The sequence below is a fragment of the Ctenopharyngodon idella genome, chromosome 12, assembly GCF_019924925.1.
Source record: "Ctenopharyngodon idella isolate HZGC_01 chromosome 12, HZGC01, whole genome shotgun sequence".
In the NCBI taxonomy this organism is placed as follows: domain Eukaryota; kingdom Metazoa; phylum Chordata; class Actinopteri; order Cypriniformes; family Xenocyprididae; genus Ctenopharyngodon; species Ctenopharyngodon idella.
The window spans coordinates 12728703-12748867 of record NC_067231.1 but is presented as its reverse complement, the minus strand read 5'-3'; the positions used below and the strand labels follow the sequence as shown (position 1 = coordinate 12748867).

General features: G+C 35.7%; 4 protein-coding genes across 4 annotated transcripts; 3 read left to right on the top strand and 1 right to left on the bottom strand.

Annotated features, from left to right (window-relative positions):
* Positions 1-1685: 1685 nt before the first annotated feature.
* ch25h (cholesterol 25-hydroxylase) lies at positions 1686-3448 on the bottom strand. Its single transcript, XM_051914027.1, has 2 exons — positions 3241-3448; positions 1686-2670 (listed from the first exon to the last, which is right to left on the bottom strand). Exon 2 carries the CDS (start codon positions 2613-2615, stop codon positions 2058-2060), a length of 558 nt encoding a protein of 185 aa, XP_051769987.1. The 5' UTR covers positions 2616-2670; positions 3241-3448; the 3' UTR covers positions 1686-2057.
* A 260-nt stretch (positions 3449-3708) lies between these two features.
* Positions 3709-5729, top strand: ifit9 (interferon-induced protein with tetratricopeptide repeats 9). Its single transcript, XM_051914006.1, has 2 exons — positions 3709-3920; positions 4261-5729. The coding sequence occupies exons 1-2, from the start codon at positions 3916-3918 to the stop codon at positions 5606-5608; spliced, it is 1353 nt and encodes a 450-aa protein (XP_051769966.1). The 5' UTR covers positions 3709-3915; the 3' UTR covers positions 5609-5729.
* Positions 5730-6200: 471 nt separating this feature from the next.
* On the top strand, positions 6201-9037 carry ifit10 (interferon-induced protein with tetratricopeptide repeats 10). Its single transcript, XM_051914003.1, has 2 exons — positions 6201-6432; positions 7330-9037. Exons 1-2 carry the CDS (start codon positions 6428-6430, stop codon positions 8762-8764), a joined length of 1440 nt encoding a protein of 479 aa, XP_051769963.1. The 5' UTR covers positions 6201-6427; the 3' UTR covers positions 8765-9037.
* Positions 9038-10961: 1924 nt separating this feature from the next.
* LOC127523375 (interferon-induced protein with tetratricopeptide repeats 5-like) lies at positions 10962-20165 on the top strand. The gene is made up of 2 exons (XM_051914002.1): positions 10962-11131; positions 16526-20165. Exons 1-2 carry the CDS (start codon positions 11118-11120, stop codon positions 17976-17978), a joined length of 1467 nt encoding a protein of 488 aa, XP_051769962.1. The 5' UTR covers positions 10962-11117; the 3' UTR covers positions 17979-20165.

The following is a 20165-nucleotide window of genomic DNA, read 5'->3' as shown; positions in this document are numbered from 1 at the left end:
GTCTCTGTTATTATTGGCCACCAATGCTGGAGAGGTTAATCTGATGAACTTTAGTCCTTCCATTATGTTATTAATAGAACATTTTACGGCAAAAACAGATTTTAACTATACAGGTCCACAAAAGTTCTGTCCAATAATGCTTTTATTTTTAGAGCAAAGTTTTGTTGCGTCATTTGTGTGATAAACGAAAATATGTACACATGAGATCTGTTTCAGGATGATAAAAGCAGCAGTATACATGATTATAATCTTGACAGATGTACATTTAAATCTATTATTTCTTTTGAAATTCTTGGTGAGTGACAATCTTCATTACTGTCAAGCATTCTTCTTCCCACACATGAAACTCATTGTAAGGAGTGTATTAAGGTAGCCAATTTGTTAAGGTAATTTCACAGGCCGCTAAAAGCATGTCTGAAGATAAACAGTTTCCACGAGGCTGATTGGAAATTCCGCTGCTTGTCATTGGTGTAAAAATGTGATTGCTTACATGTGCCAATAAAAAAGAAAATAAAAAAAAAGTGCGAGAACATTAAAGTGCGGCTGTATGGAAAACAGATGGATTAGAAGCGAGTTCAAAATAATAGTGTCTATATACAGTGGCCCCAAATAAAGTATTTGCCCACTTTAGCCTTAGTTAAAAATCTATGAATATCTGGGTTAAGTGTGTAAAGGTACCATCCATTAAATGTCAGATCAAATACTAAATATTAACTCCATCTACCTAATAATCAAAGGCACAAACATACTTGGAACTCAAGTAGTATATGATTGGAATAATGAGAATTACAGGAATTCTCACTTGACTTGGGAAATTCTCTATTGTCTTTGTCAGGATGTGTGTTCAATCTGTAAGGGATGTAAGCGGGAACTGGAGTTAATGAGAACACATGACTAGTCAGTCACCAATGTTTATTATTTCATTCACTTATTATTTTAGCTTTTTAAGATATGCATCACTGGGAAAATTTTGTAGCAAAATTAAAATGTATGGAATCTGATTAAATTATTTCTTATTTTTCATTTGTTATTTATTTTTTCTTATTTCTGGTAATAGAAACAGTTCCAGGGCCACAATTGCTAGGACTATGGTGCCACAATTGAAGTTATTAATATTAGGTTATTTTAATATTTAATTATTTTAGCTAATTTCTTTTTATTCTCTATTATTCTCTATTTATTCTTTAATGTATCTTCTCTTTTTTACCTATATTATCACTTTGTTCAGACTTTATTCATAGAATTGTACTATAAACATATTTTTTATTGAAGTATTCTTATTATGCAAAATGAAAGTAAACACAAACACTGTATTTATAGTATTTACTTCATAGCTTTATTGCCGTTAGTTTTGTTGCATATGTTCTTCATGATCCACACACATTTCATGATCCAAAACATTTAGTATCAAAACTTTATTTTTTTATTTTTTCTGGTAATAGAAACAGTTCCAGGGCCACAATTGCCAGGACTATGATGCCACAATTAAAGTTATTAATATTAAGTTATTTTAATATTTAACTATTTTAACTAACTTCTTTTTATTCTTTATTTATTCTCTAACGTCTCTTCTCTTTATTATCTATATTATCACTTTATTCAGACTTTATTTATAGAATTGAACTATAAACATTTTTATTGAAGTATTCTTATTATGCAAAATGAAAGTAAACACAAACACTGTATTTATAGTATTTACTTCATAGCTTTATTGCTGTTTTGTTGCATCTGTTCTTCATGTTTCACACACATTTCATGATCCAAAACAGTTAGTATCAAAACATGTTTATAAATAATAATAATAATAACAATAATAATTAAAAAAACAGGTTAAAGTTAACAAATGTGCTTCATATAGTCCTTACACATAGCATATTCATATCTCTTATTTTTCTTACAGTCACACTTAAATACAGATGTTCGATAAATAGAGAATTACATTAACACATAAACTATAAAGTTTTAGAGTCAAGGGTATTCATTCACAGAATGATAATGCACTTTTTACAAAAAAGACAAATGAAATCAGTTCATGTAGCTTGTTCCAGTTGTTCAGTTCATTCAGAGTGCAGTGTCCCAAAGAGCTTGTCCCAGTGAGTGAAGTATGGAGCGTAGTTGGACTTGAACTTCTGATGGTGGACATCATGGTGTGGAGCTCCTCCATACAGTCCAAAAGGCACCAGTCTGTGTGTCGCCCATGGCAGGTCATAGCCACAGTGGTCCTCAACTGACAACCACATGTTCAGCATATGGAAAAGCATCTCTGTCATAGGATGAACCCCCAGCAACATGGGATTCACTGCAGCGAAGAAACCCAGAGACAGAGTCTCCCAAGCCCCTGAGTACTCAGTGGCCAGGGCAAAGGTGGATGTGTACTTGTGATGCACCTTATGGAAAGTGCGGTAGAGCCAGGGTACTTTGTGATGCAGAAGATGCCATACAAAGTACTGAAAGTCAAAGAGAAGCAGGCAGGCTGCAAGGTCCCAGACGACTCGCAGGACTTCAGGTGCATTCGCTGGGTAGTTGACCGGTCTCCAGTACCAGTGCAGGACACTCAGCGGGAAGATGTACACAGCATGGTTGTAAAGTGAGAGTGCGAGGCAGCTCCAAATCATAGTCCAAGACACGTTGGTTTTCTGTTGAAGCTTGTATCTCCTTATCAGTGGTACCCTAGGAGACAGGGCATCCAGAACGACAAAAGGCAGACAGAAGCTTAGGTAGACTGTAATAGAGAAGAGCACTGGGAAATATGGAGACCTTAGCATGGCCTCGTACTGCATAATGCAGTCCCAGATGTGCTGTAGTCCAAACATTTCCATTTCTTTTGCAGTTCTGTTACTGAATGGTAGCACATTCTACCTTCTGTGACTTTTATTCACCAAAACCCGCCCCCTTGACTCTCTCTTGGCTCTGCTCTCTCTCTCTGCCCTAAATGGCTCTTCCTTTCTGGAATTTCCAGGATTTTTTTTCGTGGTAACCGAGTGTGTGTGAAGACCTCAGAGAGGGTATCTGCTTAGCTTATATATTAATCAGATAGGTAATGATAACCCCTAATCTATAAATAAAAAAATCCTGAAATGCGGTAATGACTGAAAACGTGTTTACTACAAAAAATATATAATTAAAAACGATGATGGAAAGAATGTGTATTTAAATCACATGCAGACAGAATAATAAAACAAAACAAACAAGCAAACAAAAAACAGTAAGGTAAAATTCAGAACTTGTAAACGAACTTACCATTAGTCAAAGACACAGCTACCAGTTATTCTGTTTAGATAGCAGCTCAAGGAGTAAATCTCGCCCAGTCCCACTTCATATTTATATTCCACACTTTAGTACTGTAAACTTGACAAACTATTCATTAATCCTACAAAAATATTAAGTTTAAGATCAAATTTCCGTGCGTCACATTAACGTCTTTAGAATACCTCAAGGAACAGCAATGAGACTGACAGTGGGACAGTTAATTCAGTTTTACCAAGTAACACCGCCGCCTGCTGTTTATAACAAGGAAGTGCTACTGCAGACACAAACGTGTTAGACAAATGTATAATAGAAAGACAAACAAACAAACAAATAAATAATATAGTTAACTAAAACTACACATTCAAAAAATAGCCTACTAAATTAAATTTTAAATGTATCTATTTAAATGCTGTTTATATGATAGTACTGTAATTCATTAATTCAGATAACCGACATCTGGACAATAAACAGACAGTATGAGTATAGCCTACTGTCATACATTATGCGTTTATGACAAATTAAAAATCAAAAGTGATTTAGAACAACACGTCTTCTTTTACAACGTATCAAGAAAGCGAAACTTGCCTCTGCTTTTTACTTTCGTTTTCTTGACATCGAATCTTTCAGTATACGCGCGGTTTCAACGGAAAGAAGTTCATAACAAGCATGAGGTAGGACAAGCACTGAATAGCACCTATTGCAACACATTTATCATCTAAACGTGTAGTTAAAATGTAGTCTAGGCCTATTGCCTACGCATGTGCTAAATAATCTTAAGCAAACCTGCCTAAAACACGCCTAAAGACCGCATAGCAGAATGTCAACATAGGTCATTTGTATGTTATTCATTTGATATAGGCTATATCTCGTAGTTACTATATTTTCAGCTTATCTAAATTAGGTTAGCAAAATCATGAGCTGTGGTTATTTATAAAAATTATATTGTTAATCCTAACTTGCAAATTCCCCAGAGACATTGTTTACTATTATTTCTTTTCCTCATGTTTTCAGCAACGAAGACATGGAAGCGGAGCTCAGGCAGCTGGAGTGTCTTTTTACATGGGGTGTAGAAAAATCAGACATAAGGGATTTGAGCAGCTTACCAGAAAAACTCCATGATAGGATAAAATTTTGTCCACAAAAGTATCATGGCACGTATTTCAACCTTCTGGCTTTTATTAGCCACTTGGAGGGTAAAACTGAGAGTGCGCTGGACTACCTTCAAAAGGCTGAATTGGCATTAAAGGAAGACAAACGAAAGAAAGCTGAGTTCTTGGTGACATTCTCCAGCTTTGCATGGGTGCACTATCACTTACAAAGGCTAAATGATGCAGAAGATTACTTGAACAAAGTGAAAAGTATATGCAAAGATATAACAGGTTCATCAGATTACTCCTGCAGCTTGCCTGTAGTACATGGTGAGAAAGCATGGAGCTTTCTGAGACTTGGAGGAACATTCTATGAGCAAGCAAAAGAGAGTTTCTCTAAGGCTCTTGAGGCAGAACCAGACAACATTTTGTTTAATGTGGGCTACGCAATAGTGCTTTACAGGATAGATGGCATGAACAAAGCAGCAGACACTGGAAGAGTCACCGAACAGCTTAGAAAAGCTCTCAGCCTAGAGCCCACAAACACTGAGATCATGGTACTTTTGGCTCTGAAACTCCAGAGGTCAAGGAGACAGGAAGCCCAGAACCTTATAAAAGAGGCCCTCAGGTTGTCTCCTGATGTTCCACAAGTGACCAGATATGTGGCCAAATACTTTAGAGCAGAGGGCTCCATTAAAGATTCACTGTCTGTCCTCAAGAGGGCAGTAGAGCTAGCGCCAAACTCCTCCTTTCTGCACCATCAAATCGGCCTTTGCCATAAACAACAGCTTATTCAGATGTTTGAGGAGAGGAGGCCCGGGAGGCACATTTCTGCTGCTCAAAAAGCCTCTAAAGTGGCTGAATGTATCCAGCACTTCTCAAAGGCTGTAGAGCTGAAGCCTAACAACATTTATGCCAAAGTGAATTTAGCTGAGGCCTATGGGGAGAACCGGCAACTTGGCGAGGCAGAGAAGATCTTTAAAAGCCTGATAGATGACAAAGCCCTCAGTGAGTCTGATAAGCAGCACTGCCACACATGCTATGGTTTGTTCTTGCTTTACAAGAAAACGGATGAAGACAAAGCAGTCGGTCAGTTCAAGGCAGCATATATGATTCCAGTCAACACCTATGAAAGGAAACAAGCTGGCAAGAAGCTCAGACTGATTGCGGAGAGGAATCTCAACACTAAGAAGAAAGTCAGAGAAGCATTCGAGATTTTGGCCTTCATATCTTCTGAAGACAAGCAGGAGAGCAATGGGGCATCTTCATAGAACCCAGCAGCAATCCTCTGAGGAGCTGTCAAAAAACTTTGCTAAGGGACTGAAATTTTAATACATTTTTTTGCTTGTACATATATTTATCAAAAAAAAAAAAAAGAGAAAAGAATATAAAGCTATTAACGTTAACTTATTTATTTAGATTTATCCATTTATCAGATTTGTTGCTTTGAGGCACACAATTTGCAGTAATGTCATGTATAAGCTAGAATATTACAAAAAAGCAGAAATAAAATGCAAAAATGTAATAAATAAATAAATAAAACACACACACACACACACACATATATATATATATATATATATATATATATATATATATACACTGTATATTATATGAAGTGCTATAGAGCTATAGAGTTAAAACGTTTGTATTTAAGGATCATGAAATTTCTTTGGTATTAGTACTAATACTGATTTTTTAGTAGCATGACAACACTAGATCAAACTGATGGAAATTAATGGATTAAATAAAGAGAATCAACCCCAGTTGATCGAACATCACTAGTCACATCTGAATCAAGTGATTTAAGTTCACATGCTTTTCTGTGAGGCTAAACAGATATCAGAAAGTAACAGATAAAAGATGACACCAGACACCAGATGGCTGGGAATAGACCATCCTTTATTTGACTAGCAAATATCACAGAACAATTGAGGCAGCCTTTAGCTCTCTCTTTCCATTTTCTTCAGCCAAGGTTTCAGTTTCCATTCTGAGTTTGACCCTCCCATTTCTAGGAGAGGACAATAAAGCCTGCAGCACCTTCCTCATGAGACTACTGAAACATTTTTCGTACAGACGTGACATCCAAGATGAGGTAAGTACATGCCTACAATTATTAATAATACAAAATTATTTATATATGCTACATATCTTTCAATATGTTTTTATATTATTATATCTTTATATATTTAAAATCTGTGATATGTAATTGTAGTAAACAGCACAGCATACAGAAATATATATTTTTCAAATTGAAAATATATTTTGCTTAGCCTTCAAATGCCGAAGTATATTATAAAATACAATTTAGATAAATTCACTTTTTAATATCTACTTTGGTCTGCAAAATGTTAATTATTTTATTTGTTATTTTTTTATTTAGTACTGTCCTGAATAAGATATTTTTCATAAAAGATGTTTTACATGTTACTTTTGAACAGGATGAAGACATCCAAATCTTTCTTATTTTGTTTAAATATTTTTTTTTTAATTTAGTACTGCCCTGCGAAAGCAACAGAAGATATGTACATATTTACTGGAAGACAAATTAAGTATAATTTACCTTGATCTTCAAATTTAAAAAGTCTACACCCCCTGGTTCTTAATACATAGTCAAAATAGTCACTGCTGTAAAGGGTTCAAATATGCAGAAGATGCTGGAAAAGCAAAGAATTTGCAGGACCCGGAGGATTTTTCTGAAGAACATTGGATAGTTTAACTGCTCAGGACAAACATGGGACTTATGAACAACCATCAAAAAAAAAACAAAAAAAAAAAACAGTTGTGGATAAATATCTTATTCAGGACAGCACTGAATAAAAAACAAAATACTTTTTTACGATCTCTCTTATTTTGTTAAAATAATTTTGCAGATTCTGCAGGGGTTTCACAAACTTTCAAGCAGCACTGTATACAGTATATATCCACAATACAGTATATATATATTTCTTTCCATATGGGAATTAGTTATCTTTTCATTTTTTTTTTTCAGTATGGAACCTGACAGAACTTTGAGAACAAAACTTCACCAGCTGGAATGCCACTTCACCTGGGCTCTATTAAAAGATGATATAGATCTCAATGATGTTATCAATAGGCTGGAAGAACAGATTAAATTGGATCTTGGAAAGAAAGAAGGACTTGCCCGAACATACAGTGCTTTGGCATATATCCATTTCCTTCTGGGGTTTCACAAGGAGGCACATGACAACCTCATGATATCCGTGGAGCTCCACATGGAATGCCATAGGGATGAATTTCATAAGACACTTATTGTCACTTATGGAAACCTTGCCTGGTTAAACTACCACATGAAAAACTACACCGAGTGTGAAATTTACCTGAAGAAGCTCCAGAAGATAAACGAAACATTTCCAAAAGAGTTTTCATCTGTTCCAGAGGTGCTTGGTGAGAAGGGATGGACTTTTCTTAAATTCTCACGCAAATATTACGACAGAGCCAAAGAATGTTTCAGGAAGGCTTTAGAACTGGAACCAGATGAAGGTGAATGGAATGCTGGTTATGCCATTGCTCTGTATCGTACTGAATACGAGAGTTTGGAGTACACTTCGGAGGATTCATCTACAATCAGGCAACTGAGAAGGGCCATTGACAAGAATCCAGATGATGACGTTCTCAAGGTCCTCTTAAGTTTGCGACTGGTTGTTTACAAGAGGTACAGAGAAGCTGAAAGCTTGGTAGAAAAGGCTTTAGAAAGATCTCCAGATCACCCACATGTCGTTCGATATGTTGGGAAATTCTTCAGGAATCAAGGGTCTGTGGACAGGTCAATCACTCTGTTGAAGCGAGCTGTTGAACACTCACCCAATTCAAGTTTCATACATCATCAGTTGGCTCTCTGCTATAAGCAGAAGAAAATCCAAATTCTGCAAGAACAAAGTCACCATTCCAAGGGGTCAAGAGTTCAACAGATTCGTGATCAGTGCATCTACCATTTAGAAAAGGCTACCAGCCTGATGACCTCCTTTATTTCTGCAATGAGCGATCTAGCACTGATGTACGGAGAGAACCATGACATGTCTCGGGCTGAGGAGCTGTTCCGGGTCACTTTCAAAACAGCTGAAGAGAAAAATGACAATTTACATGTGGTCAATTTTTATTATGCTGAATTCCAGCTATACTGCCACAAATGTGAGTCGTTAGCTATCAAACACTACACGGAATGTCTGAAGATGAGCCCGAAATCAGTCGAAGGGAAGAGAAGTGCCAAAAGTTTGAGGAAGATCGCTGAGAAACGGATTCGGAGAAACTCGCAGGAAGGGGAGGCTTATGGGATACTAGGGTTCCTTCATAAGGAAAAAGGAGAGAAACATCAAGCCATTGAGTGCTATGAGAAAGCTCTGAGTTATGAAGACAATGATGAGTTCCTCAGTAACCTTAGTGCACTCAGGCTGTCCTTACACTAAAGTCATCACAAATTATATGATTACACAATTATGCAATATGCATTTGGGTGTGCTTCATGTATTGGCACTTTATTACTATTTATGACTGTATAATGGAGATAAAAAATATTGTCAGAATATATATAATATATTGTATCTTTATGCTTTAAGATTAAACTAACATAGGCCTAACATAGTTGTAAAATATTTAACAGTATGTCAAACTGTGATACTTTATCCAAAAGGCACTTTATAAGAGTTTGAAAGTTGAAATAAAATTCATAATGTATATAATGCTTGTTTGATTGTCATTTTTTTTTCCTTGTCTATACAGATAATGTGAGCTGATGAATAGTTTCCTTTCAAATCCCTAAGATAGTGTAATCTAATGCTTGCATTTCAATGTGGAACGAATTTTCTTCCATACATCAGAACACCTTGGAGTGAACAAGTGAAAAACTTAAGTACTTTAATTACATGCCCTGCATAAAAGAAAACATAAATCAGGCACTGGTAAAATAAAACATTTGCTTGGAAAAAGCTACCTTTAAAACTACCATCCAGAGACCTCGATCAATAATATCCAAATGACAGCCTCACCCATGGACATTCAATTATGTCCTTAATATTTAACTTGATATTCAATTATGTCCTTAATATTTAACTTGTTAGAGTGTAAACACAGTGCTATGCAATGCAGCTGTATTTGATTACATTTTGAGGTTGAGTGGATCATATTTCATTCTGGCACAAATTTTGCATTGTAAACTCAAGTGTTGTTTTTATCACGGCACAATTTCTGCTGGTCCTTAATGAAAAAGAAATGCCATAAGACTATTGCATTTGACATTGTTCTTTCTAACAATATTTATGTGTTTTATCATTGGCAAGTTGGCAAGTTTTATAGCTGTTCTTCCTCAAAAGTACACAAAATAATTTTAAAATTATTTGTTAGTGTTCAAAAACGTAATTATGATTAGTAATTGTTTGCTTTCACCGTGATTATTTAACTGACATGCCCAAAACTCAGAAAGTCTCAAAGAAAACAAAGAGTTCATGTGCATTTGTGAGGTCTTGCCTTTGCCCCTAATCAAAGTTGTGCTCAAGTTTAGTTAGATGAGTTTGTCTTTTTATGCCGGTTTGTTGAGAACCAGAATGGCCAGAATGCTACTTCATATTATGATCATATTATGATCATGATCATATTTGAGAGAGTACATAATTGCCACCACATAATTCATCATAATCACCAGGGGGAAACTTGGAATTTTCAACTAAAATGTGTGGTACATTTTTAACTACCATTTTGAATTAAAATGTTTAAAATGAAATGGGAATGAAGGGTGGTGGTAGGGGATGGCATAATATTTGTTTGAATGTATGTTTACCACACACACATGTTGGGTTTCCATGTTTTATGGGGACATTCAATAAACAAAATAATATTTGTACTGTACAAACTGTATATTCTATCCCCTAACCCTAACTCGAGTTTGGGAAGATGATTTGCGCATGTTGCGTTCCCAAATGCAAATTATAAGCGACTCAGACACACAGCACTTGCAGAGTAGTGTTTTCTGAGAATTGAAACTGAAAGTGAACAGTGCTGAAACATGCAGCGCGTCAGACTATATTTATTTAGTTACAACAGCGATTTGATGATCGCACCAACTAAGCCATATCACATTCTCACAATGCATTGTCAAAATTCATAATAAAGGGTCTCTCGCAGATGGCCGCGAGCTCGTGCAGCGCTGTCAGTGCTCAAAGTTCTCTCTTTATCTCTCTCTCTATGAAACATAGGTAGCCCTGACTTTTTAAACCACAGACAGCCAAAAATATTATTGAAAAAATGTCCAAACACTCTTCTAGCCTAGGGTTAATTCATTATGTAGTCTACATTAACAACGATTTGGGACAAATATAATGTAACTTGATGGAAAACTATGAGAGAAGCGCTCTGGCGCTCCAGAATTTTGAACAGCTTTGCTTTTTTCGCGACGCAGGCTCTTGATCTTATGTATCCGGCAACTAACGTTAGTATATTCACGTTCTACATGAACAATTTGTCGCACGTCGCACGTCAAAATAAATGCTTCTTTCAACAAGAGGTTAAATGAAATTTCACTCGGCATCAAACTGCCAGTATATCGAATTCAATTTTGGGGTGGCACCCGGGGTGGCCAATCAGATGTCAGGGGTGTCCAGCGCCACCCCGGTACACCCCTGTGGCTCCGACAGTGCTCGGGTTCGAAAACAAGCAGGAAACTGAACGGGCATGGCGCATCTTTCAGGAAACGAAAGTATTACGCTGCCTACTGAGCTTGTGTAACAGAGCTATCCGTATCATTTTCCACAAGCAACAAGAAAAAGGATGTCAGAGATGAGGTAAATACCGTTTAAATATTAGGCTAACTAAAAATTTGTCTTGATTATGAAGCTAAATTACAAAGGTTAATGCTAACAGGCTGGAAAGTTTTGAAATCAGGTCGAGGAGACCTGAGGGAGAGACATAATCTTACAATAAATGCATAGCTATGTATTTGCAGTCGAGTTTCAAATGAAATTGTTGTTCAAATAACGATACTCTGTTCAGATTACACTTCAAACTCAGTTATAGCATAACAACAGTACCGTGGTAGGAAACAAGGAGCACATTTTCTATTATATGAAAATGCTTATAATGTTTTCTAATAATATCAATTTGCATGGCTAATTTAATATCAACAATGTTTTTAATAGAGAAATGAATTATTGATTATTCAGAGTAAATTTGATAACTGTTATAGGCCTACTAACTAGCCTACATGTTTATATCAATATATAAAATGTAGATTAATTGCGTATTTAGGAGAGACCGGAGTGAAATTAAACAGATATAAGAAACTACAGTACAGTCGTTAAAATCACTACATCACTGATGATCATCAGCTTCTTAAGGCGATAGTAAATTTGTAAGTGTCCATGTAAAAATACAATTTACAGGACAAAAATAATATACAAATATGTGGTAAGAAATGATAATTTCCTGTCAAGTTTAAATTTATGTTGGTTTATTGAAAGAATGGCATCATCTGAATCTTAATCTTAATTTGAGAGGCTATAACAACCACACAAACTTTTCATTTAGGCTCCGTGTAAAAGAAAAAAAAAAAAAAAAAAAAAAAGGAAGGAAGAAATTTAATGGCTTATTAGACAGACCTTCCTCATAACCAGCATAACCACCTCATAACCACAGTCATAGCTGCAGCTTTCTCCTGGTTTATACTGAAGCTAAGCAGGGCTGGGTCTGGTAAATCCCTGGATGAGAAATGTTTTGAAAAACTGCTAGAAGAAATGTTAGTGAGTTCAGCAGGGGGCGCACTCCTTGCATCCAAATTCATAAGTATAGTGGTGGGATATACACTGATGAGTCAAAACATTATGGCCAGTCACAGATGAAGCAAATATTGACGATCATCTCCTAACAAGGGCACATATTAAGGTCTGGTTAGATTAGATGGTAAGCAAACAATCAGTTCTCGTAATCAACATGTTGAATGCAAGAGAAATGGGCAGGAATTCAGATCTGAGCAACACTGACACGGGCCAAACTGCTATGGCTAGGCAACTGGGTCAGAGTATCTCTGAAACGGCAAATCTTGTAGGTTGCTCCCGGTCAGCTGTGGTGAGAATTTACCAACAGTGGTCCAAGGAGGGACAAACCACAATCCGGTGACAGGGTGTTGGGCGCCCAACGCTCATCGATGCACTTCTAGTTTTAGCTATTCCTATCACTACCAGGGGGAGTTCTATGGGTTCAGGCCAAATTCCTTCCACCCGGACAGCACACCAAATACGCATAACCTTTACTTTATTTAATTAATCTAAAGTGTGAACTCGTGAACTTGGTGCCAGATACCACAGGACACCTTCAGGATTCATTGGTGGATCGGCGCTGTTTTGGCAGCACGCGGAGGACCATCAGCATATTAGGCAGGTGGTCATAGTGTTTTGGCTCATCTGTGTATAGCCTACTATAAAAGGCACTGTCGTTTGAATGATCATTTAAAGCAGGCGTCTCCAAACTCAGTCTTGGAGGACCACTGTCCTGCAGAGTTTAGCTCCAACTTGCCTCAACACACCTGCCTGGTTTCTAGTATGCCTAATTAGACCTTGATTAGCTGTTTCAGGTGTGTTTAACTGGGGTTGGAGCTAAACTCTGCAGGACAGTGGCCCTCCAGGACCGAGTTTGGAGACCCCTGATTTAAACTGAAGTCCTGACTCCATGTGGTTATTTAAAATCCACTAAAAAAGTGTTTCACTAAAAAAGTAGGGGTTACTCTGTGTCCTTGTGGAGTTCAGGAGATTCCCCTCTCACTCTAATGTACTTTGAGTGTGAGAAAAGTGTATATACTGTAAATGTAATTCATTATTGTGGAATGCTCTGTCTTTATCGCACTTCTGCTACAGCTATATATACATTCAGACATATGTTTTTGTCAGAGGTATTATTATTATTATTATTATTATTAATAACAATACTGAATAAACAAACAATACATTTTTGTTATTATATATTATTTAAAGGGTTAGTTCACCCAAAAATGAAAATTCTGTCGTCATTTACTCATCTTCATGTCGTTCCAAAACCGTAAGACTTCCATTCATCTTCGGAACACAAATGAAGATATTTTTAACCCTTTAAGACCTAAAGGCATTTTTAGAATTGTTTAGAGTTGTTTTTTCTGAGTGACATACACAAAAGTAAAGACTCGTAACTCCAAAACTAAAGCAAGGAGAGTCAAAAGGTAGGCAGGCCTATCATTTGATAGAACACTTTCTAAATTTTTAGAAAATATAAATTTGAATTGAATTGAATTCAATTCAATTCAATTCAATTGAACATTCTTTTGCTGAGATACTGCTGATAAAAGACAAACAAATATATATAATTTTTTTTTTTTTGTAATTTTAAAATTTTATAATTTTATAATTTTACATATCTTTCTTACGGAGCCCCGGACATGACATGCAGGAAAAAAATAGTAGGCTAAATCGTGCACACATGATTTAGGCCTACTATTTCGAAATAGTAAATCGTGCGCACGTTTTAGTAAATCGAGGGAACGAATTAATAAATTGTGCGCACGATTTAGCCAACTATTTTTTTCCTGCATGTCATTTCTGGGGCTCTGTTGGAAGCAAATAAGATAGGAGGAATTTTTTTTTGATGAAGCTCTCCTACATCTGGGTCAAATTTTGTGGCGATGGCATAAAGTAATCAAAAATTACAGAATTTGGAACCAAGGTAGCCTTTTTGTTTAGCCCTTGACGCCCCTAATGGATATTTTTAAAATCGTTCTTCCATGAGGAATATCTCGTGATCGACACAAGGGATTATGTTGATTTAAGCACATTTTATTCGCGAGAATCCACTTTAAATAATGCATTTTCTACGTTCTGTGCATGTTTCATGAAGTTATGAGTAAAAATGTCCCTTGAAATCTACATATTTGTTTTTATATTTGTTACATAAATTATGAAAAAAATTTTTTTTTTATTTATCAGCAAATAACTCAGCACTACTTAGGAGTTAATCGAATTGGCTACATGCATTGTAAAGCTCAGACTTGATTATTAGCCTAATTAATAGGCCTATGATTAATTTTTCGTTGCTAGGTGGCGCCAGGGGGTGGTTCACTCGGATTTATAGGGACTACTCAGCACTCTTAAGAGTTTATCAAAATGGTTAGATACATTAAAAATCTGACTTTCCAAGCTTTAAAATTATACCTATGTTGTGTTATTCCACGTTGTGCATGGACGGTTCCGGAAACATTGGATAACACATTGCATCCCGGAAAGACGAGAGACATGTTTTTAGCCAAATATGTTACATCACCAGGGCTCTAGACTAATTTTTGCACTGGTTGCAAAAAGCTTTTTTTTCTTAGGTGCACCAGCACAAAAGTTAGGTGCACCCAAATTTTCAACCGCATCGCATTTAACACCGCAGTTTTACAAGTTCACTTTTTTTTTTTTTTTTTTTTTTTTTTTTTTAAATCGCTGTCCACATAGCAATATTGACTTGTAAATGATTAACTAACAATCTGGTTAACATAAAGTTCTTTATTTGAAGCACAATTCTACAAGAAAGGTAACTTACTGAAAAAGTGTTGGTGCTTAAAGTGCTTCATTACTGCTTACACATGTAATGGATAGTAGCCTATTCATAGTATTCATCACACTATAGGTATTCATAATATTCATAGTATTCATCACTATTCAGCAGACATTAACATTGGGACAGTTATACGGTCATAGTTCTGTTCAATATACCAAGTAACTTTCGTTTTAACATTGTTTGTGGTTAAAAGAGATGAAAATGGAATGGGGAAATAGTCAATTAATTAATTGTTTCATTGTTTTATTTTGTAATGTATGTAATGTTTATAATAGAGCCGTTAGTCTGAGATCGATTCTTTATTATAGTAATGTTTGTAGTAGATCCGTTAATCTGAGATCGATTGCTCATGTCTCGCTTTCTCATACGGTATCGCGAGAGTTTCTCCACACAGGCGAACGTTCTCAGGTGAGATCGCGAGAGCTTCTCATACGAGTAAATGCCATCACTGAAGAAACGTCTCATCAGACGCAACAGATTATGTTGTTTTGGGGCTCATTCTAATCATAAGAATAAATGGTGATGCGCCATCTATGATCTTTGCATTTTTCATTAAGTTTTGAGTAAAAACGCCACGTGAAATCTACACATTTGTTTTCAGTTAGTGCCTGTGGGCTGTTTTTGTTGTAAACTCAATTTGTGCAGACTCATTAGAGGGTGAAAACAATACAACAGGAGCATGAGGCATAATCTGAATGTGTAAAGTCTCTGATTTTGTATGCAAAAAGAATTATTGTGCTAGTACCTACTTGGTTTCAGTTTTTATTGGCTCTTAAAGAGAGACACGCAAATAAAGGGTTAATAAAATCTGAGCAATTTCTTTCCCTTCATTGATAGCTACGCAACTTCCACATTGATGCTTCAAAAAGTTCATAAAGAGATAAAAAAACTAATCCATATGAATTGAGTGGTTTAGTCCAAGTTTTCTGAAGAGACAATCTCTTATACGCTGAAGATTTAATTTAGGCTTTTATTCACATTATAAACATTCATCAACACACACATCAGATATAAACAGAAGTTTAAGCATGTTCGCTTGTCGTGTGAGAAACATTGAGGTTCATTCTAATGTGTGCAGCACACTTGAGCTTCCGCAAGAGGTTTGCTTGAGCTTTTGTTTATGTTCACTGATCAACGTTTATATGTGAGTAAAAGCCCAAATTCAATCTGTTCATTGTGTCTCTTCAGAAAATTTGAACTAAATCGCTCAATCATTATGGATTAGTTTTACGATCTCTTTATGAACTTTTTGAAGTGTCAAAGTGGTAGTTGCGCAGCTGTCAATGGAGGGACAGAAATTGCTTAGATTTCATTAAAAATATTTTAATTTGTCCTCTGAAGATGAATGAAAGTCTTACAGGTTTGGAACAACATAAGGGTGAGTAAATGAAAGAATTTTTGATTTTTGGGTGAACTATCTCTTTAAAACTAAATGGGTAATGGTTATGGGTGGGTGTTCACATCGGTGAATGCATAACAATTTTAAAAAACTAAAATAAATTCAGAAGCACTCTCTGCTCTCCCTACTTAATATTAAGGCATTTTATTACAATGTGTAATGGTCTTCTAATGAGTTGTTTTTATTCTTTTAATAAATTCATTTGTTTTCTTGTCAGCTCGATTCAGGACAGTTTACAACCAAAACTGGATCAGCTGGAGTGTCACTTTACATGGGACATTAAAAAAGATGATCTAGTCTTAACAGATATCCTTAAGAGGCTTGAGGAACATGTCAAGATGGGTCTAGGGAGGGAGCAAGGAGTTGCACGAACTCACTGCTCTTTAGGATATGTGAAATTCCTTCTTGAGCACAAAGGAGAGGCCCTTACCCACCTGTTGAAATCTGAGACACTTATTAAAGAAAACCTCGGTGACAACTGTGACAAGACTCTAATTGTCACCTATGGAAATTTTGCCTGGATAAACTACCATATGAAGAACTACTCAGAGTGTGAAAGTTACCTGATGAAGCTTCAGAAGATAAAGGAAACATTTCCAACTGAGTTTTCATCTGTTCCAGAGGTCCTTGGTGAGAAAGGATGGGCCTATCTTAAATTCTCTCGCAAATATTATGACAGAGCCGTAGAAGTTTTCCAGAAGGCTGTGGAATTAGATCCAGAAAATAGCGAGTGGAATGCTGGTTATGCCACAGCTCTGTATCGCATTGAAACTAGTACTCGCACTGAGTCTTGCACTGTGGATTCACCTGCGATCAAACAGCTGAGACAGGCCCTTGACATCAACCCAGACGATGATGCCTTGAGAGTTCTTCTAGGACTTAAACTTTTGTTATGTTCCAAAAAGTTGATGAATGAGTCTGAGAAACTAATGGAGACAGCTCTGAATAGCTCTCCAGAAGATCCACATGTCATAAGGTATGCTGGGAAATTCTTCAGGAATCAAGGATCTGTTGACAGGTCCATTGACCTGCTGATGAAAGCACTTGAAAGATCACCAAACTCAGGTTTCATACATCATCAGTTGGCAATGTGCTACAAGACCAAGAAAATAAATTTACAGAAAGAAAAACGACAAGACAGAGGTAACAGAACTGAGGTAAAAAATGCACGAAATCAGTGCATCTTCTACTTAGAAAAGGCAACTTCTCTGAAAGCTTCCTTTATCATTGCCATGTGTGAGCTTGCACTTCAGTACGGCGAGAAAGGCGAACTGTCCAAGGCAGACAAACTGTTTGGCAGAACATTTGAGACAGCTAGAGAGAAAAATGATAGTGTGCATGTAGTACATTATTACTATGCTGAGTTCCAGCAGTACAGTAAGAGGTGTGTGGACTTTGCAGTCAAGCACTACAAAAAGTGTCTCACAATGAATCCACATTCTAGTGAGGGGGAAGGAAGTGCAAAGAAACTGATGATCATTGCCAAGAGATGTATCAAGGTTAATCCAGATGATTGGAAGGCCAATGAAATACTGGGATTAATTTATCAATTGAAAGGGGAAAAGTATGGGGACACCAAGAGCTATGCAGCCACTTCAGACAATGAAGAGGATGATGAATACCATAGTAATCTTAGTGAGTGCCTTAAAGGATGCACAATTAATGGTTAAAAAAACAATGGGCCTTAATTGTTCACAGAACAAATGTCCGTAGACACATAAATTTGTTCTTACCCTTGTTCTAATTAAATCCTAGTGAATCCTCATGATGAATCCAAGTGATTCCAACTGAGGGTGTGCCCGCAGCTAGTAATTTGAATAAAACATGCCCAAACTTTCTGTACAGTCTCACATCTCTTGTTATCTTGCTAGCTTGCTCCCTCTTTCATGCATGTTCACTTCAGCTTGAGAGAAAGATCGTTGAGTAAAGCATTGCATTTTCAAAACCAGATAAAGACATACGGTGAATTCAGGTAAAGTGCACCAATTAACCTTGATTGTACTGTGCTCAATGGGTATGCACTGTCAGAGCATATAAATGGACTTGAATTAAAGGAACAATGCTTCTTTAAAAGATAAAATCATATGGCTGATGCAGTATTGACATTAGATTTTCATTTCTACATTTTAAGGCTGTTCTCTAAACGTAAACAAATATCGTTGTAAAAATGTGTTTGTTTTTCTTGAAAGTGTTTAGACATTGAATGTGCTAAATAAAATGGGCCACCTTTAACCTTAAGTAATTGAACACAAATTAATTATTAAAGTGACATTCACTGATTATTTTATAATTGATAATGTAGGCTATAATTGTTTTTTTTTAAAAAAAGAGAAAAGAAAATGGCAATAAGTGTCCAGTCAGAAATTTTAAAGTCATAGATGATGACTCCTACTGTAAACTGTTTTAAGAAAATATAGAAAAAAAAAACTTTAAAATATGGTTAAATTTAAAGTTCAGTTCCACTTATTAATATTTTTTTGCCTATTTGTTACATATTGTAGATTTCATTTTCATCAATATTCTATTACACTTGTGCAAATTTAACGTCAACACAACATGTTCTATCAGCTACATTTTATGCATTTCACAGATGCTTTTATTGAAAGCAACTTGCATTGCATTCAAGGTATTCTCCTGCATTTCCATTAGAACAAAACCCATGACCCTGGCATTGTTAACACCATGCATTTGAGAGACAGGAACACTGTCGTTGTTTCACAACAGCCAAATATATATAAATTTTACTCATAGCCTATATGTCTTTGGTTTTGTTGAATATAAATTTAATGTGTTAATAAGGTGCTTTTCTAATTTTTAAATAAATGCAGGATCATTTTATGATAAATCAGGGAGGGCCCACTTTACCTGAAAAGACCATTTGTCTGGAGTGCATGACCTCAAAATGTTTATACCTTCCAAATAACAAACTATATGAACTAAATAAAAATATTACAAATTAAACTTTTTTTTAAAAAAAAACCTCTGGTTATCTAAATTATACATTCAACAAAACGCTGCCCACCTTACCTGACTTCACCCAAAACTGTTTTTATATACAGTAGTCCTAGAATTAGGTCTAAATTTGATCATATATTTAAAATGTATTTTTGCACGTTTATTGATGAATAATGAATTTTGTGTGAAGCCGTTTGTATACAGATTGTACACAGTTAGTAAACGAGACTCAATGTGACACAAGAGTTATACCTCTGAAATTTTTCATTTATAGTATATTGTGCTTCTGTAAAGCAAAAAAAAAAAACTTAAAAAGTTAAAATAAACCTTAAAACCTAAAATACTGTCTTTCAATATATTTAAAAAAATTAAAAACATTTGTGTTGCCAAATTCTATGCAGTTCTCCATTAAACTGAAATTAAAATAAGGTGATCTGGGGTCCAGAGAGGAATTCTTCTTATAATGAAAACAACTATATAAAAAAATTAAAACTAATCCAGCCCTTTGGGCCTTAAACATGATTCATAATGATTTTTGTAGTTGTACTTAATTTTTAGGAGAACTGTATGTGAGGCCTTCTAATGTATATTTTTATGTTTCATTTGATTGTCATGTTAGTGCATATGTTGTTTAGTAATGGGTAGTTTAATGTGCCATTGTATACGGAACACATTGTAGGAATGTTGGATGTTTAAGTGCAATTATAATTTGTGTTAGTATGTGGGCTATAATTTTTATACATTAATCCTGTATTGCCTTTACAAATAAAATAAATAAATAAAAACAATCTGGTGGCAAGAAATGCTTACAGAAAACGTGATGGAAATTTTTTGTGTGCTTTTTGGGTTGTGAAACCTGCCTGTATTGATTTTACTAATAAATAATGTCACTTAATGTCAAA

Coding starts and splice junctions, on each gene's coding strand:
- ch25h (XM_051914027.1), bottom strand. CDS start 2,615: ATGATTTGGAGCTGCCTCGCACTCTCACTTTACAACCATGCTGTGTAC.